Raw genomic sequence first — 21,784 nt, forward strand, 5'->3', positions numbered from 1 at the left:
AGCCCTGCTGGAACCAGGCTGTGTCATGCTTATGAGGGGTAATTAATGTTTATGTCCTTTAATTACTCCTGCTGCAAGGGATGCACCATCTGAGGGGATCGGCCTTGAAATGACACTTCTAAGAAACTTCCTGTTTCACAAGGAAGAACAAAACAAATGCTTAGAGGTGGAAGAGGTGATGCCTCAGACAGCCAAAGAGTTGGGTGCTTCTGGGGTTTTTTTTTTTAAACTAGTTTTCTAACCTGGAGTTCCAACAATTGGCTTTTGTCAATCCGAAATACCCCATTTTAAAATTAGTACTTATGTATGGCCTTAATCTAGAGAAAATAAGATCCTTTTCTCTCCTGATGGTTTAGTGCTCTCATGCAAACAGCTCAACAGCTCAACAGCTAATTGAGACCATTATGAAAGTTACTAGTGACAAAATACAAATATATAAGCATGCAGCCCTTTATTTTTGTAAAGATCTTTGCTTATCATAGTTCTGTATATTACATTATGGTGTTATACAAATAAATTTATTTACAAAACCAGGAGCTGTGCAAGCTTCTTGCTTTGTTTTTTTTCCTATTTGATTGATATCCAGCTTTTTCAACCCTTCCCCATATATATTTTTAAGCATGCATAAAAATTAACTTTGGTGTGGTAAAACTACTCTATGTGCCCAGCCACATACAGTATTTATTTATTTATAGATATTTATAGATATGTACAAAAGTTTGCCAGTATACAGAACAGTACTGAAGTGTACATTTTAAAATCCACAATGCAATACATTAATGGGCTACCAGGTCTCAGTAAAAGAAAACGGAAGGAAAAGGGTGGATTTAGCTAAGGAAAAAGAAAAAAGTAATCAGCAACTACCTCTATGTGTGAAACTATTTATTATTATTATTTTTTTCTTGGCTGGCAAATTCTTAAATATAATCTGAATGGCAGTGCAATAGGTTGAGTTGCCTCATACACGCTCAGACCAGTCTGGTTCTGTTTCTTGTGCAGAGGTTTACTGTCCAGCATACTACTTTCAAATGTACATCACAATAGTATCAAAATGTTTTGGCAAAAAGATCTCGAAAGGAACCATGATATTTGTTGACAAAAATAGAAATCTGTAACAAAGCTAAATAACACCAAAATAAAAGAAAAATATTTTAGTTTCAGTTTTACAGTTGTGTATAATCACACTTTAGTATATCTCTGTTCACTTCTAGTCCCCATAATGAAAAATAGCTTTATACAAAACAACTTACTATATTTTTTACCCATACATTTCCCCATGCTCGGTACACTGCCGTGCACACACAGTCAAGCTCACTCACACACCTTCACACTTTACTGTAAGAGGTGCTGCCTATATAGGAAGGAAATGCTCTTTTATCATTACAACGGTAACAGAGTTTTCCAAAAAGCTCCACTCTAACCTAGTGTAGTAACTCAGTATTTAGCACGTGATTAGTATAAAGCCTCCAGCAATACAGCAAAACGGTTACATTCCCTGGTTAAAATATTGGCTGCGGATTCTTTGAAACTGAACAAAAAGCCTTGGTGAGCTTGCAGGTGGGCTGTGCTCAGCCTTTAGGATGGCTCCTTGGCCGTGGATGGGGTGGACTTGCCGGCATTTCCATTCTGTGCCTTGTAGCTGGTGAAGCTAGGTGTGTGGATTGTCCTGATGCTCTTCATACCTTGGTTGAGGGAAGTGAGAGAGGTAGAGGAGGGGGGGGAGGTAGAGGAGGAAGGAGGGGGTGCCCGGCCGTTCTGAGTCTGTAGTGAGAATGAGGGATGGTGACCTTTCCCTGGGTAAGTGGGGCTCTGGAACTTGGAGGAGCCGTTAGGGACGGAGGGGATGAGGGAGGTAGAGTAGGTTATGCGACCTGTCTGAGGACCGAGAAGGTTAGAGGAAGGAATGGAGGTTTTAGTGGGTGGATTAAGAGGGTTAGAGCTGTCACCGCTAGAAGCAGGTGCTGAGCTGCTTTTCCCAGAAGTGGGAGAAAAGGCTGGGATCTTAGAAGCAGGTAGGGTAGGGGAAGTAGCCTTATAGTCCCCACCAGCTTTCTTAGCACTTCCATTAGCCTGCAAATAAAGACGGCAGGAGACAGTTTGTCAGAAAGCCAGTAACATGGTAAACCAACAGGACCTGGGAAAATAGCCCTACAGAGAGTAAGAATTAACAGTTCAAGGCCTGAGCTAAGTCTTGCTGCCATGGACTGGACCTGGTAGAAAACCCCAAGTGCCCAATGAGGAGTGCATAGAAGGAGAGAAAAAGCCAACAAAGCGTTTGTGAGAAGGTGCAATCTCTGGGTTATAGACCGGTCACTACATTGGCCATGCTTCTGGGTTATTAACGTGTGAAGAGACATGTCCGGCCGGAGAGTTAATGTGCATCTACTGCCACCTATTACACCAACAGTTAGTGTCCAAGGCCTCCTGTAAAGGCTCTCTGAACAGAAGCATTCCCAGCTCTCCTAAGGAACCGCCACATTGACCAAAGGGAAAGTAAACAGGTAGTTGACATCTTAAAATTACAGATGAATACCACAGTTTAAAAAACAAAACAAAACAGAAACAAACCAACAAAGAGAAAACAAAAGAACAGCAGGTGTTTTATTGCAGACATGCATGCACAAGCATGGTGAAAAGATCAGTAGATACTGTCATGCCCCCAGGATCCAGGACGTCCAGTTAGACCTCACTCGAAAGTCAGGCATCCGTTATTTGGTATAATCTCAGTCAGTTACTGAAGGTTTTAAATAAACAAACACCACCAAATGTCCATCCAAACACGGGTTTAGGGTAAAACTACCTGTCTGTATTGGCGTGGATCCTGCAGCTTGTGCTGTTTGCCTGCTTTCTCCATGCTTCCTTGCCTAGTTTTTGCGGCCATGGGGACCGGCATCCGGCTTGTCTGGGAGGCAGCGCTGGAGCCCTGCAGAAAAGAGTGGAGGAGCAGAGAGGGGAGACAAAGGAGGAGGAGTGATCAGTACCCGTGTGCTTGAAGAGGAGACTGCACACCATGCGCCCAAAACAAAGCCACAGTACTACATGCAGGGAAAGTTCAGGAGCTTCACACCGCGGGTGTTAATTCCCAGAATCAAATGGAGAAAACTGCTCAGCTACTGATCAGCCTGGATTTCATGTCAGTGACGCTTGTCATTTCACACAGCGGATTATTTGGCCCAGCTCCCCGGCATTTGCCCATCACCAATCAGCAGCAAAGATTAAAAACAACAAAATAAAACCAAACAACCAAACCAATGGTCTATTAGCTGTTAGACACCTCGTGGGGAGCCCAAACAAGCCACCTGAAAGGAAGCAAACAAATCACAAGACCCTCGTGTTTAATGGTGATTATTGCAGATTTTAGAAAGCAGCTGGAGGTTTGATTTCTTGGACTAAGGTACCTTACGTGCAGTGGCTGGGATTGACGCAGGGGGCTCTACGCCAGCAAGGCTCTCATCCAGCACTACAAGCTCTCGGGGTGGGGTCTGTGGTACTATCTGGGCAGAGAAGGGGACAGTGCTTCCCTCAGAGCTGAATATGCTTTCAGGGATAGATTTTGGACTCATTTCACTGATGGTGTTTTCCAGCTGCTTTATGGTCTGCTCAAGGCTGTCTAACGTTCGGTATGTGCTCTGGCGAATTTCATCAGTCCTAGACAGGGACACCACAGCTCCCAAGGGTCCCTCTTGCTTCCCAGAAGGACTTTTGTCACTGTCCTCGCTCTGAGACCTGATGATTTCAAATCTCTTTGCTTCCTTGTGCTGCTTCAGAGTCCCGTCTTCCTCCTCCTCTTCATAGACCACAACCTGCAAGGTCTTCTTCCCAGTCTTGGTTCCTGTCCGTATCGCCTGCGTTAGAGCAGCCAGCTGCTTTTTAGGGAATTTGAACTTGAATTTTTTCTTGGAATCCTGCCTGCTTCCAAACTGGTCGGCAGAGTCCGAGTTGGCTTCTGTGCTTAGCCCATAGATCTGACGGTATTTGTCGAAATTCATCTTTGTGCTTTCCTCCTCTCCAGGAGGTTTGGTTTCTGTGGAGTCAGAGGAAGACTGAAGGTTAAACACGTACTGCTCATTGAGACCAGGAGCTGCTGAGTACTCTGCGCTTGCTTTTCTGTCATTAACTACCGGTGGCTCTTCCTTCTGGCTCTCAGAGATTTCATGTGCTTCATGTTCTTCCTCCTCCTCTTCCTCTTCTATCTTTTCATCTGTCATCATTTTCTCCAACTCCTCATCACACTCCTCAAAGATTGTAGAAAGCCGCTTATACGCTGACCTAATATCCATTGGTTCATCAAAAATGATGATGACGGGTTTTTTGTCCAGACACACCACTGGCTCTTCACTGTCTGTGCTTTCCGGGGTACCCTTCTCCGACACCACGTCCTTCCTTGCATCAATGTTCACTGTCTGCACATCTCCACCTTTCCTGCTGACTATGTCATGAACTTCCCCGCTTGACAGGACCTGCACGGCTGTTTTAGTAATCATGAAGGCAATGTTTTCTGTGGGTGGGTTGTCTTCACTTGGAGAGCTAGCTGGAGGAGAGTCTGCCTCTTCAGTGCTGCTCACACTGTTACTCCTGGACACTTTGGGTCTTAGCACAACCTGATTGTAGCTGACTGCAGAAGCGTCTTGCTCCTGCGAGGAAGGTTGAGGTCCTGGAGCCTCCTGCGTGTGCCTCATGAGAGGGACAACGCTGCTGACGGGGATATGCTTGCCTGTGCTCTGCAATGCTTCACCCTGCGGCAGGTCCTGGTGAGCATCTTGTGAGAGTCTGTAGTTTGGCTTTTGTTTTCCAGTTTCAACAGCTGGGAAAGGGGAGCCTAAAATATCTTGAGCCCCTCTTCGTTTGTCATCCTCTGGCAAACTGATGCCAGACAGGCTTGTGTTCATATTCTGAAGGTTTTTCTTAGAATAGTCTCTACTGTCTACAAACAAACCCTTGCTAAATGTAGGACTGTCATTCATTGAAAAGCCAATTTTACTGTCATCTGTGCTGGATGAATCAGAACCCAATTCTTCTTCAGTTTTCCCTTCCCTCTTCTCTTTAGGATGGTCACTATCTGTGGGAGATCCTGTTGTAGCCCCATACACCTAAGGGGGAAAGTCGGATTACTCAGTTATTCAGGGCTGTCACCTTTACAGGACTTTTTTCTTTTCCCCCAAAATTAATCACCGTATTCTCAGGGGAAGCGCAGACCTCATGAACTCACCACTCTGTGTACTGCTGCAGAGGCAGGTCTGACGTTGTCATCCAAGTCCTGCCTGTCTTTGGGGCAAAATTCCAAATTCTGGCAGAACAGCTCATGATGTTGCTGCTCTGTGCTATGCACCATGGGTTGTTACCTAGGACGTCTGTTTTAAACAAGGCCTCCAGACTATGCAAAAGCACGCTCATTACCTGATTTCCAGCACAGAGCTACCTTGACCTGTTCACTTTCCAGCTAAAAAAACCCATATCCCTTATTTGTCTAAGATTGAAGTTGAAAAGATTCACAGTATCTGATTAAGTTCTGCTGGGACACATCAAAGGGAGGGTGATGTGGAAGGGTGGAAGGGCTGACAACAGGGCCCTGCAGTTGGCTAGCTCAGCAGAGAGCCAAATGCAAGAGTCTGGCTAGCCTCGAAAGGAAGTTTTGTACCGGCACAAGCTGGTTTTCCATTTACAACACTTTGCTGCTTCTAACGCTGCTCACACCTGAGCAGCAATGCTCCACCACTGTTAATATCATCACAGCCTCAGCGTTTACAAATCCTTGCTGCAGCTTAAAAGTACTCCTTCAAAATTATTATGGCACCCTGCAGCGCCTGTGGAAATGCAGAGGAGTGAAACATTGAGCTACATTCATTTATAGAAGCAACTCCAAACACCATGCAGAGCAGTCATCCACTAGCTCAAAAGTAGTATATTCCCAAAATGACATCCCCTGGAGACGATGTTTCGTAATACCAGGCTTTTCTTTGGGGCTTGGTTTGTTAAGTGCTAGTGAGAGCTTAGGATAAACACCAATCATCAGGGTGAGGGAATGACCTGAAGAGACACCATGCCTATGTATGAATGAGCAAGAGGGAAATCTGCAGTCAAAAGATGGCTCACCAAGAAGGAAATGAATCCAGCTCAGAGTGCCTGAAGGCAGTAAGCCAAAAGTGTTACTGCTGACATTGCTTGAGACCAGAAGCTGACTCCTAACATACCAGGACAGATTACACTTATATGAGCATCGAGACACGCAGAAGATCGATCAGTCAGGAGAGTCGCTCTCCCATCTGAGATGAATGAGTGACAGTACAGAAAACCACAGGTTGGCTGGTGCATGCACTCCCCATGCATACAGAGGTTCACAAAGTGCCTTTTGTGGTATTTTCTTATATGCTGAGGATTTTACACAGATAAACTTTACACACAGTCAAAACACTGGAGTGAGAAAGTCAGCAATAGACCAGAATCACACTTCATCTCTACCAAGGCTTACTAGCAGTAACAAGGCTGTGCAGCTGCTCCACAGATACCTTGACATCCCTTGTATTTCTAAATTAGGAGCAGCTATCACACAAACCAGCCACAGGCAGTGAGGCATCAGTGGGCAGGCAGACGCTGTCTGCACTTCATGCTGAGAGCTGGGATCAGAGCAAAACACCAGGGCTTGTGATCACCTCAGGCCCAGACTTGCAAAATGGTAAACAACTCCCAGTCCTGTTAAATGTCCAAGCTCCCAGAATTAGGCCAGGACATTTAATGACACTTGTTGCCTGTGGATATGCTCACTCAGTGACTGAGTTCCCACTGCTCTGTATCTTTTTTAGCAAGTTTTTTGTCCAAGCACCAGTGCATCATCACATGGTATCATTGTACAACATATTTTAGCAACTGCTGCCTTTCTACTGAAAAAAATAAAACCACAACAAAATCCACTTCCTGTATGAGTTTATCATGACCATAAGGCACCATATTTAAAGCCAACAAACACTCTGTCATGTCAGATGACAAAACCAGGTCCCATTAACCTTAATTTCCTGGACTCCATGTTATTCACATGAACAGCAGTTTATGGCAGTTCCTTGGCAGCACCTTTCAAAGAAACATTTGTGCTGCAAGATGTGCAGTGTCCTGAGTGGTGACCCAGGTTTTCGTGAAACAGTATGATCTTCTCATTCTGACACCAGTGGTAATGAGGACGAATAGAGGTACATTCACACTACTTTTTCCTCCATAACACTGTTACACACTCCACAACAAAGCAATTTTTTCCCTTTTACTCATACCCATGAACTTGCACCCTCTCCCAGCTGGATGTTTGCAGCTTTAGACCAAAACTGCTGTTTGGGCAGCTCCAAGCCAAGTCCCTGCCTGCAATGCCCTGGCCTGGCAGCAGTACCTTCTGGCAGAGATATAGATTTGGATGCTAAAAATATATCAGACAACACCATCTAGGTGTCACCTTGTGCTTTACAGCTGCAGTGCCCTATGCAGATGCAGGTCACTGTGGTTAGGGCAGCTGGGGTTTTCTCTGCCTTGGGGACCTGGCAAAGCCATTTTCTCTCTCCCTGCCTCAGTTTCTGTTAAATGCAGTTGAAGTGAAGTGTCTCCTATAAAATTCTTGGGAAACTACACATGATGCTACATCAGAGAAGTTATTGCTGCTATTTCCGGTTTGCATACACACTCAAAATGCCTAACAAAGTTGAAATGCTGTGCCTGCACGACCGCCTAAACCCAGCAAGGATTCAAGTCATTATTCTTCAACTTAAAAAAAAGAGCTCTGCAAAGGCAGAAATATCTGTCATTTTCCTCATCCTGCACGTTGGCTGCCCACTAAGACCAATCAACTCAATTGCCAACTCCAGTCCAGACATAGCTATGAAATTCACCCCAACTTGGCTCTAGCCCCAGACTAGTTGCCAATGTGGCAACTCTTTTAAGTAAGTCCCTGGACTGAAAAGTAAATATTGGGCATTAACCTTCAGAGTAAGGGCAAATTTGGCGCATCCACCTTGATTCTGTCTTCTAATAATCTGAATGGGATTTATGAATATCTAGTAACTATTTATGGGACCAACAAATGAAACAAAATAAAGCGGAAATTCTCTAAAGTGGCTCTTGAGACTGAGAGGAACCACTAATTCCCCTCAAGACAAGAACATGCCTTAGGAGAGATGCTTCATCATCCATTGCCAGAACAGCACTGGAAGGATGTCCTATGGAGTATGAGCATCTCTTTGGCAGAAACTGATGGATCCTCTTTTAATTGTGATTTCACAGCATCATAAAACTTCATGCAACCATTGCACAATTCTTGATGAGACACATAATGCAGATTGATATAATGTTCCATATGGGCATTTCTGAGCCATATTGAGATAAAGGGAAGAAAACCACTGGGCAGTGGTGGGTGGGGTTAGAGAGAACAGGACACAAGATATAAGATTAGTTTTGAAGAAAAGAAGGTTATGCCAAGACTGGGTGGCATGTTTACAAATGCCACGTGTTACCTTCTTTTCCTTGTGATGCATTAAAGTCCCAGGCCTTATGTCTTTAACATGTGTATCATTTCTGGACTGTTCAGCATGACTGTTTGAGTTTACATCCATAAAAGAGCACTTCTGGAAAGCCTAGGAAATAAATACTGCAGGTTATCAGGAGACCAAGAGCTTTTACACAGAAATCTCTGGAGATGACCAACTAAAAAAAGAGCATTTCTTTTTAACATTCACAGCTCAATAATACTATCTACGAGCTCATGAAATAATAGAGATTTTAGAGTATCAGACTAAGACAAATAGGGCATTCCTTCCAATCTTCCAAGATTGCACATTAACTCATCACACTGACCTCAACACTCCCTGCAGGGAGATGAGCTTGATTTGTGTTTTTACAGATGGGGAGATGAAGGCATACAGAGGTGCTACAGACTTATCCAAACTTAAGTAGGAAGCCCCTGAAAAACTTCGGACTTCTGAAGTATCTACTGCCTAGTGTCTGATAATCATGCAAGAGCTACTTAACTCCACTTATCCTCACACAAAACCACTATCAAAACCTTAGACCTGGAAACGTGTGTCTTTGCCACAGTCCTCACTAATGCTCCAGATGCTCACAGTCCCAACATATGGGCTTGTGGACCATGGTATCCCAGGGCATGGCCTGGACTTTTCCTCCCTTCATCTTGCTCTCCTCTTTCTATTTCTTTTGGGTTTCTCTATCCAACTGGCTCCCACATCCAGAGGAGCAGAACTATCAGTGCCACCAGCATGATATGCAGCCCAAGTGTGCATCACCTCCATTTCTGCAGGCCTCTACTGGCATGGTCTGTCTTCGGTGAGATGTTCAGGCAGGACATTTCTGCCAGCCAGAGGAATGAGGGAGGAGTACTTACAGGAGTCAAACACACAGTGACATACAAGATGATTATATTCTTATACCATGTATTAGGGAAATTATTTAGTACCTCGCAACTCTTATTAAATTAATAACCCTGATTATAGATTAGAATCAGGCCTGTTCTTTAAATACTGTACTCATATATATTGCATGTTTATGCAAAAACAGAAAAGCAACAATCATGAAAAAAATCCAGTGCAAAAATCAGGGTGTAGTTCCTTCTGGTTTTCCATTACATCCTATTTATATGTGCTTATAGACCAGAGTACCTAAGATGATAGGGAACTATCAGAAAAAGTAGTCTCGCTCCTCATAATACAAGATCATAGAATCATAGAATGGTTTGGGTTGGAAAGGACCTTAAGATCATCTAGTTCCAACCCCCCTGCCATAGGCAGGGACACCACACACTAAACCATGTCGCCCAAGGCTCTGTCCAGCCTGGCCTTGAACAGTGGCAAGGATGGAGCATTTACCACTTCTTTGGGCACCTGTTCCAGTGCCTCACCACCCTCACAGTAACGTACAGACTTTCTGCAGCTACTCACCTGTGAGACCAGTGATGTCTCACATGTGTTTCTGAGTGTTTCTGAGTTAGACATCTAAAAAGGCATCCTCAAAGTCCTTCAGACTTTAAGTGACGAAGAATCCACTATTCCCCTTGACAATTTATTTATCACCTTTGCTCCACAATATCTATAACAGTGTCCAAATACAGTTTATACTACAGCAGCTGATTACTGATCATTATTATGCCTTTTCCTGCTAGATTAAAAAGGTTCTTCCCATGAATGTACCTTCACATTTTATTCAAGTCTTTTCTGAACTTTCACATTCTTAATAGCCTTTTCAAATGAGAGATGCATGCATACTTAGTCATGGATGCAGCAGTCCAGTGCTGATCTCACTGATCCTGAACTCAGAGATAAAAACACTCCCTGTTCTCACATCTACACCCAAAGCAGACTCTAACTTGTTACTGTAACTCCTGTTTCTTTCCAAGACATGCAGTTGTGGTCTGGCCTATATTTTGTTGTTCTTCATGTGGACTTTATATTTCAGTGAATGTATTATTACCATTAAATGATGGCTATCGTCTCCCTGCTCTCATACTTCACTGGTTTGAATTAAGATGATATAAACAGTAAGGATTTGAAACTTATTTCCAGGCTGTTGATGAAAAGACAGTGACAGTGGGCCTGTAGCTGATTCCTAAGGGACCTGACTATAAATACCTGCACCAGGGGCAGCACTTTCAGAGCCAGACAGCTCTCAATCCTCCTGTGACAGGTTTTGGGGTTATTTATACTCTGTGGTGCCAGATTTTTATCAGAATGTTGTATGATGTTTGATTAAATGAATGACTGACTGACTTACAAAAAATGTTTATAGGGATACAATTCACTTTAAGCAGTCGAACCTGTTGCCTGATCAAAGGGTGTTGTTTGCTTTGACAGATCTGTGTTCGATTACATTGTGTTTATGAGCATAACTATTTACATCTGTCCTTTAGTTCTTCACTGATCGAACCCCATACCTGATTTTCCATTATCCTGCCTGTGACTGTTATCATACTAACGAGCCTGTTGCTCCTGGATCAAGCAGTTTGCCCTTTCTAAAACATGGTACTCAGTCAACCTTCTAAAGTATAACTGGTATTTTGGTATTGGTTTAAAAAGAACATTGCTTTTCTCCAAAAGTAGCGTAACTCGTTCCCTATTGAGCTACCTTAGCTCCTCTCAGCCCCTCCTTTCCAGACCTTAACCTCCACTTCATTGTCACCAGCTGCAAGGCAGCTGGGTTACTTTCTGAGAGACAGGAGAGGATATGACAGTTTCACTGTCCCCAGCTCTCCTGTTGCTCTAGCTATTAACACACAAACAGGGGCATAAGGGTCAAGCGCTGTTCTTGCTCCCTGCAAATCAGCTGTCCGAAGGACCGATGGTTGAGGGCTGAGCAAAGGGGCACCCACCACATGTAACAATTACCAGTGCTTAATGTCCACATCTCCCATGCTGCATGTGCTCCCTAGGCACCACTAAACCCTCCTTTTGGCAGGTGGCCAGCAGGGATCATCTCATATCATGATGTGCTCTGAAACACCCCAACATCAGAAGTTATAGCCAGTTAAGCTGATCCACATGTCCTTTCCTTTGTGGGCAAAGAAGAGGACAGAGGGTGCCCTTAGGAAGCTGGAGTTCACTAATGGTAGGTAAAATAGTTGGCTTTTACTGCAGCATTGCCATCACTGAACTAAATCAGCCTATGTGCTATCAAGCGAAGGACCAGCAAGAGAAAACTACTTCTATGCCACTGGCAGAGTAATGTACCAGCTACACAACAGGGAACAGCAAATGATTCAATGTTCCAACACTGTGGGAAACATTGGACCATAGCGCAGAACAAGTGAGCACAGCCCACCAGGAGCAGACCCCATATTCCCTATTGCCACCAATGTTAACATGAATGATGGGCTTTCAGCTCCTGGTACTAAGCAAAAATGCTAGGCCAAGGACAGCCACACCAAATGCATACCAATATTTTACTTGTCCCATCTATGTGTGTAAGATTCTGCAGTGGCAACCACTGCATTCTTGACCACTGTCTCAGCTCCAGACCTCTTGAACAAAATTTGAGGGGCGCTTACAAAATGTGCACCACCCAGTGCAATAAAGTGGGATCACATGAGACTGACAGACGTGGTATCCTTCATGTTCTGAGCTAGAAATTGTGCTGGGGCCCTAGAAGTGATATTAGGCACAGATGTCTTCATGTTTTCCTGCCTCCATGGCAGGAGCATTGGAACTAGATGATCCTTAATATCCTTTCCAACGCGAACCATTCTATGATTCTATGTGCAGCCCAGAAGGCATACCTGTAATTCTGCCATTATTTTATCTCCTTCTTCTTCCTCTTCATCTTTTGCAGCTGATGCTACGGCATGCCCTGTGCTCCGAGACAATGCCTGATCCTCTTTAGGAGCTTTGGATTGTGCTATTTGCCCAATGTCTTCACTGCATTCCTACAAGGGGATGAGAAAACACAGACAGACAATATAGCGGAGCCCTCCTGATGCAAGCAAACGCAGAAAATTCAGTACTACTGCAATTCACCCCTTGCAAGGTCCCTCTTCCTCATCATCAGTTCAAAAGCAGCCAATACTGCTGATGTAATAGGATGTTCACAAATTAAAAAGCTTCCTAACCTGGACTTCCCTCCACTTCCTTCAGAGAACAGAACAGATGGGGAAAGGAAGCCCACAGAAACTAATTCACAGCATTTCTGTTAAAATGCTCTCAAATCTGAGCTGATCTTTCCCATCTGTATAAGGCATGCTTTTTTTGTTTTTAATCTTCTTACCCCTCCAAATGAAAGCAGCCTGTGGCTTGCCTTCTACACTGCTGGGAGATAGGAGCAGCAAGACTCCTGTAAACAGAACTGATCAAACCTTACTTGTTCATTTGGCCTAACAGCAGTTTTTCCTGGTAAGCAGTTTCAGTATCTCTCCAGGATGTAGCTCTGTCTCAACTTATTTAGTGGTTTGCAGACACAGCCCAAGCCTGGGAATGTTTCTCTGTGCCAGCCACTCATCAACAGTCTGATTGCCTAGAGCCTGAATCATCAAACCTTGACAGCAGTAGCTTCTTTTCTGGGGGCATAGATGACATCTCCTGATCTCGTGGTGGTTAGTCCTGACCCTGGCAGGTAACTGCGCCGTGGAGGTGGAGGAGGTGGAGACTTGGTCAGCCTGTCATTATCCTGTTCTCCGTCGGGAACTTCTTCTGCAAGTAGACACAGCAGCACAAAGTGAGCATAGGCGAAGGAGGGGGAAAAGTATTCACACCCCTGCTTCAACTGGAAAGGGAAAAAAATGTCTTAAAGGGTCCAGATGCTGAATATATATGAGTAGAAACCGTCTCAAGTGAAAGTAAACAGTGCTGCACTTGCACAAAGGAACTGGGTCACTTCACCCAGAAAACTTCAGCATAACTGTCTTCCATGCCCCTGTGGCTGGATTTCAGCCCTCAGTGTACAAGTGTGATAGCAGAGCACACATTCGTAAATCAATCACTTATGAAGGAGCATGTAAAGTACAGGTCCAGCTGGGTACCCGGTTATAAATAGTGCCCTATAGTCTCCTTTGAAAGCATGGCAACAAACCTAGACACCAAATGTGGAGGCTGATCATTACTGTCAGCAATTCTGAAGCACCCAAGCACACGCTTCTGCTCTGCCTGGGAGGTGCTGCCAGCAAGGTGCTATGAGAGGAGCTGAAGAGTTTTGTCCATCCTATAGTCGGACAAAACTAGCTAAGTTCAGACAAAGGCTGAAAGGGAAAATGTGAACACTGCTCTAGAGATGCCACCTCTGAAGTTCAATAGTCCTCTCGCCCCTGAGCAGGGCAGGGGAACACCAGGGGCAACTGCACTTTCTCCTCTCCTAAGACACAGTATTTATTTTCACTTTACTTACTACTATTCCAGGAATGCACAGTTTTGCCTTTGAATTATAATATAAGAGGCCTACATATATTTTGCTAGCCTGTGAAGATTCAAATACCAAATACAACAGCTGAGCAGAACGAGCCCTTGCTTTGTGAGAAGAGTCTTCCAAGGGAAGACCAGTTTCTCAAACTGTCACATCCCACCTCCCCCAAGATGCTTCCCATCCAGCTGCCACTTCCTCTTCCCAATGTCACTGGGCATTTTTTCCAGAAGCATTATTATCCTGCTCATGACCTGTCCTTTTGTGTTTCTGGTCACAGGCCAAGCATCACACATGGCAACAGCCACCATTTTCACACTGCTGCTTACAATGTCTGTTTTCAAGAGCAAGAGAACGACCTTTCTGCAGCTACTCAGTGTTACATAAACAGCTGGAATGAATATAATTCAGAACGATAAAACCTCCTGCTTTTGCGATTACCCAGCTGTTCAGGGCTAAGCGTTCCCTCTAGGCAAGTTATTGCATAACCATCCACTCCTGGGGCTGTGTCAGGCTTCTCCAACATGCCGGCTGGCCCCTGGGGCTGGATGGAGCCCTTGTCTGACCCAGCTTCATCTTTGCTCCCTTCTTAGCTCAAATGTTCTTTGAAGCTGCTTAAGCTTAAAGAAATGCTCTGTTGTATTATCTCCGTCCCTGGTTATCTGGCACTCACTTGCAGGGTTGCAAGATGAGTGCATTTCCAGATGCACTTTACATTAGACCACTTCTTTGGTGAATACATACCACTCCATTTTTAGTAACATCAGATATACTTCTACCAGCCCAAGGCAATATCTGCTGCTGTAAAATCAGAGTAATTCTCTAAGATGGTGTTTAGCAGACTATGATGTAGGGCCTGTGCAAATCCCTACTCCTTTGAATGGTGTCAACCCATTAAGTTTTTCTCACACTTAATGAGAGCAAAGCTGTATGAGAGACATGGAAGCCACAAAGAGAGGATGATTCCTACCATCTCTTTCATATCTGTGAGACATTCACCCATCTCCATCTCCATCTCCAAAAGGGAAAACAAAAAGGATAAACACGGGCAAGAGAAAACTGTCAGTGAGTGTGGCAGGAGCACAGGCTATCAAAGGCTAATTCCCCTCACATCCCCTAGCTGGAGTCATTAAGGAGACGTTGTGATGGGGTTTGCTCACAGTCAACGTGACGACACTGGGCAAGACAAAACTTCAAAGCTGGATTTCTGTTTTCTCTACTAAACAATTATATTTCCCAAACTAAATAAGAAGGAGGAAAAAAAAAAAACCCAACCCAAAAAAACCCCAAGCAAACTTTGGAGGAAAAAACTTGAGGAAAAGACCTTATTCTAATACATTTTTTCCCATGGTTGAGTTCTTGTAGCATATTTAAAGAGGGAGGAGTAAATGGCCATGTACAACTCCCTGAGTCCAAGACTACCCATGAACAAAAACGTTACTTCATGGAACCTTCTTTGGTGCCAAAGGGCTCAACACTTCTGTGAACAAAATGGGAGTTGTTCATTGCCAGCTGTTCCACTGAACCGAAACATTCTTCAACACTGAGCTGAAGCATTCTTCAACAGGCACAGACAGACTGGAATTAATTTCTCCCACCATATAGATTTCTACTTGTGCCAAAAAATCCATCATGTCTTAAAAAGATCTCAAAATAATAATGCCTGCCTTGAGGCAGCCTTTGTAGTCAGAGAAGCAAACTGTCTTCAGGGGAAGTTACTGATCACTCAGCACTTGCAAAAATGAGAGCATTCTCACATATGAAAGCACAAAGAGAGACGAAGGAGCCCAGTTTCTAATGTACATGCTAGAGACAGTCCCCATATTTTTCACTGAATAACCTTGATAAAAAAGATGAGTTGAAGTAAAGACATATTAAATAAGTATTTACAGAACCATCTGCAAAATTGTGCAGTGTGTAATTTTACATTGTTTTGTTCTTTGCAGGGGAAAAGAAAGAATTTCTTAATTGGGTTCTGTTTGGAGAATGGCTGAGACAACATATTCTGGCAATGTGATCTATCTGGGTTCTGTAGCAAAGGCAACAGAGGACTTTTTGCTTACTTATGGCTAAAATGTCTTATGCACTGTATGAGTAGGTAGGTGGTCTCTCTCTTCTTATGTTGCTCAGTCTTCTAGTCCATAGCACACTGATATTGCAATTTTTATCTCGAATCATAGAAGAGTTGGGTGGGATGTGAGAAATTTAATCAGATATTGAGGAAAAGTTTTGCCGTTCCCTATTTATGTTACTATTACAGGATTCATTATGCACAACAGAAGGCAAATGTCTCAATCTCAACAAATTTCTCCTTAAATGTGCTGGCTACACACTGTGCAAAATTGTATTCTAGAAGTGGATTAGTTAACTACGCGAGTCAGTTACCAAACTTCTCTGTTACTGTGCTCTGCACTTTTTAAGATGTCACAGCTCACTGCACCCATGTTGTATGTATTTTCACCCACTTTTTATGCCACACATTATACAAGATAACTGTGTTGATAGGCAGTAACCTGACTGAACAGTGCCAGAATTCTAAAATTATTTTATGAGGTTCAACAGAGATTTATTTTAAATATGTTTGTTGTGAAACATCCAAGGGGCCACAACTTGTCAATGTTAAAGATGCTCCCGGAACAAAATGCTGGATCTGAAAACACCCCTCTGAATCCTATATGAATTTGTGTACACAAGCCCCAGGGCATTGTTTTTCAGCTATTTACAACCTTGGCATGCCAACGCCTTGGCTGCAGCGTGCAGCTCTGGCCTCCACAGCTCCAGAAGGACACAGTGGAGTTAGAGAAGGGCAACTGAAACTAGCCAAGGGAGGGAGCAGCTGGCATAGATGGAGGCACCAGAAAGGCTGCAAGTTGTCAGTTTGGAGCCTGTGGGGCAGGCTGAGACCTCCAGGATATGATCAAGGTTATTCACTGCCTTCATGATTTTATAAAAGGAATGCTGCTGTTTGCCAAATTGCAGAGTATTAGAACTCTGGGGAGCTCAATGATGCTGGTATGAGATCAGTTTAAAATAGATGAAAGAAAGCTCCTACACAAGATGGGGAGCTTGCTGTCACAGCAGTGGGGATGCAAATGGTATGAGCAGGTATAGAGGAATTACTGGATGAAAGGTCCATAATGGATATGAAAAGGAGGTGGTTGGGATATTCCCCTTAATACTAACTGGAAATGCTGGGGGAGTACTAGCAGACTGCAGAAGGTGGCCTTTCTGGTTGCAACTTCTACTGCTGTTCTACCCACACAATGCAAGTTAGTCTTTTTTTTTTAAGGAGGTTCTTATATATTCAGAGATTGCTTTTTAATTTCTCAGCCTTTGCTTCCTGATGCTAAACAAAACTAGTTCTTTCTTTTTTGTTCCCAAGAGATGATGTTTTTTTAGAGCTCTGGTCATTATCATCACTGTCCCCTTGACTCCCTCCTATTTGTTCAGTCTTCCTTGAAGTCCAAAACATTGAGTCTGGGCATTTCTATGGAAGAGCTGACCACTGCTGAGCAGATCCATGTGTCTTGCAGATATTCCTTTTCATCTCGTTATGTTTGCTTTTTTTTTTTTTTTTGCTAGGGGGTCACAGCCTGACTCACGTTCAACTTAAAACTCAGCGTATCTGTGAACAGCCAGAATGCTAACTGTGAACATCACTCTCATTCATTCCTACATATCTATCCACTTCCTCAAGAGAACTCTGTTATGTAGCATCACAGGTCATTTTCAGACCTGTGAGGTACTCATTCAAAACATTGGTTGTATTTATAGTTTAAGACTATGAAGTTAGCAAGGATCATTAAGGTCGAATAGTCTGATTTTCCACTTTACATAGGTCCAAAGATTTCTATAAGCAGGTCTTGATTCATGCACAGAGCTTGTGCCTGAGCAGCCTTTCAGAAAGAAACACAGTATTGCTTTAAGATCTGAAGTGGCAGAGAATCCCGTATGTTCATAATTAAACTTTAGTGATTAGTTACTCTGAATGTTAAAATTTGACAGCTAATTTTTAATGTAGCTTTTTCTAGCTTCAGCTTTCAATTGCTTGAACTTGTTGGAACATTTTCTGCAAAGTTAAAAGGCCTCTTTACCCTCAGAAACCTCAGGCGTGTCTTGATCTTCTTTTGATAACAAATCTGTCTATAAAAAGAGTTTTTTAGGTTTCTGATGGTAAGATCATCTGTGCTCAATCTTTTTGTGGTTCTTTCCAGAGCTCTCTATAATGCTAAACTTTTAAGTGTGTAACTGAACACAGTTATGTGTAGTATCTATACTAGATATAGATATAGTATAGCATACAGATACACTCATCTCTGTCAAAAGCAAAGTGTACTCTTACTCTCCTGCTAATGAGGAGTCTTTATCTCCAGAGGACTCTCTCTCAGTTGCAATATGGAGAAATCTGTCTTCAGCTGGTTACTCACACTGGCATCTGCAAAATCACTGCATCCTGTCCATGGGACCTGCATTATTCCTCAGAAACATACTCACAGCTATGATCAAGAATACAGAAATCTGTAAATTGAAACCATTCTAGAAAGTAGGAAAACAACTATAACATCTTTCCAGATATGCAATTCTTTAGAATCATTTTTTCTAGCAAACCTTACCTGAGGCATCTAGCTTTTCCAATGCATCCCCTTTTGCCAGGGTTGCTGGCTGTGGAGGCATCTCCAGGTTAGGAATTGACTTCATTATATTGGCCTGGGCCTCTTCCAAGAGTTTTTCAAATTCCTTTCCATTATAGTGATCCAGGTTTTGTCTTTTCTCTTCCCACTTCTTTTCAGCTTTCTAGATAAAAAATAGTAAAGCAGCTATTTATTTCTCTGATTCCTATTATGATCAGTTACTTAAAAAAAAAAAATCCGTATGTAAACATTATAGGTAAATATGGATAGATTCTTTCAGTTCTAGTCAGCAACTAGAGGAAATATATTAACAGTAATTGTACACTGGTTCTGGCTTCAATTGTGCTAGATACGGCACAAACACATGACAGACTGACAGCGGCCACTGCTCACTAAAGGAACAAAGGTGAAATTTAAATCTGGGTCATTGTCTTACTGTATCACACTGGTGATTAAAGCGTGTGTCTGTAATAAGACATGAGAGTTCATTTGTGGATTTTCTCAATATCTCTGTGTGTGAAACCACTGAAACTTTATACTTTTTCACTTTAACCTCTCCATAATGAGGGATATGAAGATTTAAAGAATGAATGCAATCCACGGATGCAAGTGTTGCCAGAAATAAGGTACTCTAAAAAAGATTATTTTTTTTTTTAGATTTGTTATAAAGGTTAGTTAAAAACCACAGTTACTCATTTTGGTTACATGTTATTATCCTGTTGTGTTTATAATCAGAGAGCATCTTCAGAAGTGCACGGTGTAGTTAGGGGTTAAGCATTTAAGTCCCCAGAATGCATTTTAAAAATCCCACCTGCAGTCTCAGGAATGAGACTGGGAGCTCAGACCCAAAGAGAGGACAACTGATTGAGTGGAATACACCATACCTCAATTGATACAGCTCGGTTTCTGGTACTTGCACTGTGAATTTCCTCAATGAAAAGACTTTGCATGGTGGTGCCATTGACAGAGACCTGTGGTGCTGGCATGGTTGGTGTGGGCTGGGATCCTGTTGCAGGCTCTTGCAGTGCGGTTGGAGGGGTGGCTGAGGGGTGGCCACCCGCTGGCACACCTTCGCTATGGCTGGCTGCAGTGGGTGAACCCTGGGCATGGTTGACCAGTGCTGATGAGTGCTGAGACTGATGGATGACAACAGGCAAGCTCTGCACATGATGGACCGTCATTGTTGAGAAGGGGATGACTTCTGACTTGACTGATGACACCTGGGACTCTGATGTGACTGCTGTGAGGTTTTGCTGTGTATGTCCCTGGGCATGCTTGAGCTCCTCCTGGTTTTTCAGAGTGTCAGCTGCGGTGGCCTTTTCCATAGCAGAGTATTGCATGGCTTGGGATGGATCCACACCCCGCAGCAGTCCTTCAGTAACATGTCTGCCCAGCCAAATTGAACACAACAGCATGGCACGTGGTTAGCAGACAGGCAAGTCATGAGCAATAATTAACAATAAACTTTTGCAAGGGAAAAGCACCTATATCAAAAATACCCAAGTGGTGTTTCTTCTTCCTGATCCTCTTGGTTGTGTGATTTTATAGCTTTCTCTCAGTCAGTGACTCAGAGTTTTAAAGAGGCCACTCTAATTAGGATGTTTGTGCCTTTTGAAATGTTTACAAACCTTCATGGATGTACTAGCACTTTTTGATCAAACCATGAGTTACAGTGGGTTATTTTAGAGGGATAATGGAAATCAGGTGACTTAAAGTTTATATGCTGCTCCTGGGCTATTAGCACAGAAAGTAGAACATGAGGTAGCAGCCTGCAAATTGCCAAAACAAAGCCTACAAATGATACTTCATGAAGGTCTTGTCTGTCAAGAGTTTGCGGTAGGATGAGCTAAGGATGTAGTCAACTATTTCTGGCAGCTAGCTGTGAAATGACTGAGCTTCAGAGTGTATCTAGCCAACAGATGCCATGAGTTTTTCCATTACTGAGACAGACTTTATGAGGCTTAATACATAATTTAACTGCAGAAAAATTACTTTCGGTAAAACTTTGGCATGCATAACTTATTGGGTTGTTTGTTTTCTTTTTTCCAAACAGGGCGAGACAGGAAATAACTGCAGTAATTTTTAAGAAAAGGAACTAATATGAAAGGATATCGATGCTTATCTACATGAAAAAATAAATGATGGCTCTTGTAAGACCTGTTACATAAACCATTTTATCCATCTGCCAGTACTGGCAAATCCATTTTACATATGCTCCAGGATATATGGAAACAACGACAATCCTACATTCCTTAGAATAATGCTTATGACTTACATTTTCTTGTAATTGAAGTAAAATTGCGACCACCACCACTGACAGTTTGGCCTGACCCACTGGTTTCAAGTATGAAATTAATCCAATGTCTATTGCTTCATATAAATCAGCAGTCATTTGATGCTCATATAGTCTGACAAACATAGCTAAACACTGGCTTTTAGTGGACACAAATGTTATCTAATATTTCAACTTTAATGCATCTACCTTGCAAAGAACAGAATAAAGAATTTGCATGAATTCCTAAGCATACTGAAAAATATTTCTTTCTTTCAGAAGGTTTAGGATATCTTTATCCCATTAGAATCTTTTCCCCTTTTATTTCTTACTGTTACATTTTTGGAGATGCATGTTTCAGTCTCAGGGAAGATTTCTGTTAGCTTAGATCGTGCTAAAGGCCTATAGTTAATTAGCTCACATATGGAACTGATGCCACTGTGTAAGCTTTCTTATCCAGGTACTTCCAAAATCTGGAAGTCTTGAGTTCAGAGGAAGCTAGTTATGATTGAAAATCGTAAGATCTCAATGAGTGGGCCTCTTGGCCTCTTGGTCAGAACAGAACCATGGCACAGAGCACAGGAAAGGCTAATTTGATTTCCCCTGAGAGTGCTGTAGAAAGAATCTATAAAATACTACAAGGAAATTGCCTGACAAGAGGGGGAGAACCCAAGCCCAAAAGCTGTACTAGCACTGCTTGAGGAAATTCTTTAGTTCTGAAGGAGGAAAAGGACAAAACAAAAATCTCACCTCCTGAACATGGTAAGGATATCGGTCATGCTGCGCACACGTTTCAGCAAGCTGTCTAGCTTGTGTGGTTCTTCCTTTAGGAACCTCACGGCTTCTACCTCAATCCGGAGGATTGCACGCATTTTATTCTGCAATGTTGGGAACTCTCCTGCAAAGATAACACCTGTGAAGCTCAAGAGGAAACGATAAAAGCCCTGGGGAGAAATGGATGATGGGGTAAATGTCAAATAGCTGAATGTCTTCCTCTCTACAGGGGCCATGCAATAAGCAC

The 21,784-nt window shown here is 43.0% G+C and overlaps 1 protein-coding gene across 12 annotated transcripts in view; it reads right to left on the reverse strand.

Annotated features, from left to right (window-relative positions):
* Positions 1-434: 434 nt before the first annotated feature.
* Positions 435-21,784, reverse strand: part of KIAA1217 (KIAA1217 ortholog) — a 345,281-nt gene continuing 323,931 nt past the window's right edge. For 6 of the 12 annotated variants that reach the window (XM_030496694.1, XM_030496711.1, XM_030496684.1 and 3 more), the window contains 9 exons: positions 21,514-21,661; positions 19,376-19,877; positions 18,474-18,654; positions 13,003-13,157; positions 12,251-12,397; positions 8,487-8,606; positions 3,399-5,090; positions 2,801-2,923; positions 435-2,070 (listed from right to left, as the gene is read on the reverse strand). In XM_030496694.1, the coding sequence (XP_030352554.1) occupies positions 1,576-2,070; positions 2,801-2,923; positions 3,399-5,090; positions 8,487-8,606; positions 12,251-12,397; positions 13,003-13,157; positions 18,474-18,654; positions 19,376-19,877; positions 21,514-21,661 (3,563 nt within the window). In that variant the 3' untranslated portion in view covers positions 435-1,575. Of the gene's footprint in view, positions 2,071-2,575; positions 2,924-3,398; positions 5,091-8,486; positions 8,607-12,250; positions 12,398-13,002; positions 13,158-18,473; positions 18,655-19,375; positions 19,878-21,513; positions 21,662-21,784 lie in introns of those variants that run through there. The other 6 variants (XR_003993036.1, XM_030496766.1, XM_030496720.1 and 3 more) reach the window with 6 other exon arrangements.

Source organism: Strigops habroptila, chromosome 1 (genome assembly GCF_004027225.2).
Source record: "Strigops habroptila isolate Jane chromosome 1, bStrHab1.2.pri, whole genome shotgun sequence".
Taxonomy (NCBI): domain Eukaryota; kingdom Metazoa; phylum Chordata; class Aves; order Psittaciformes; family Psittacidae; genus Strigops; species Strigops habroptila.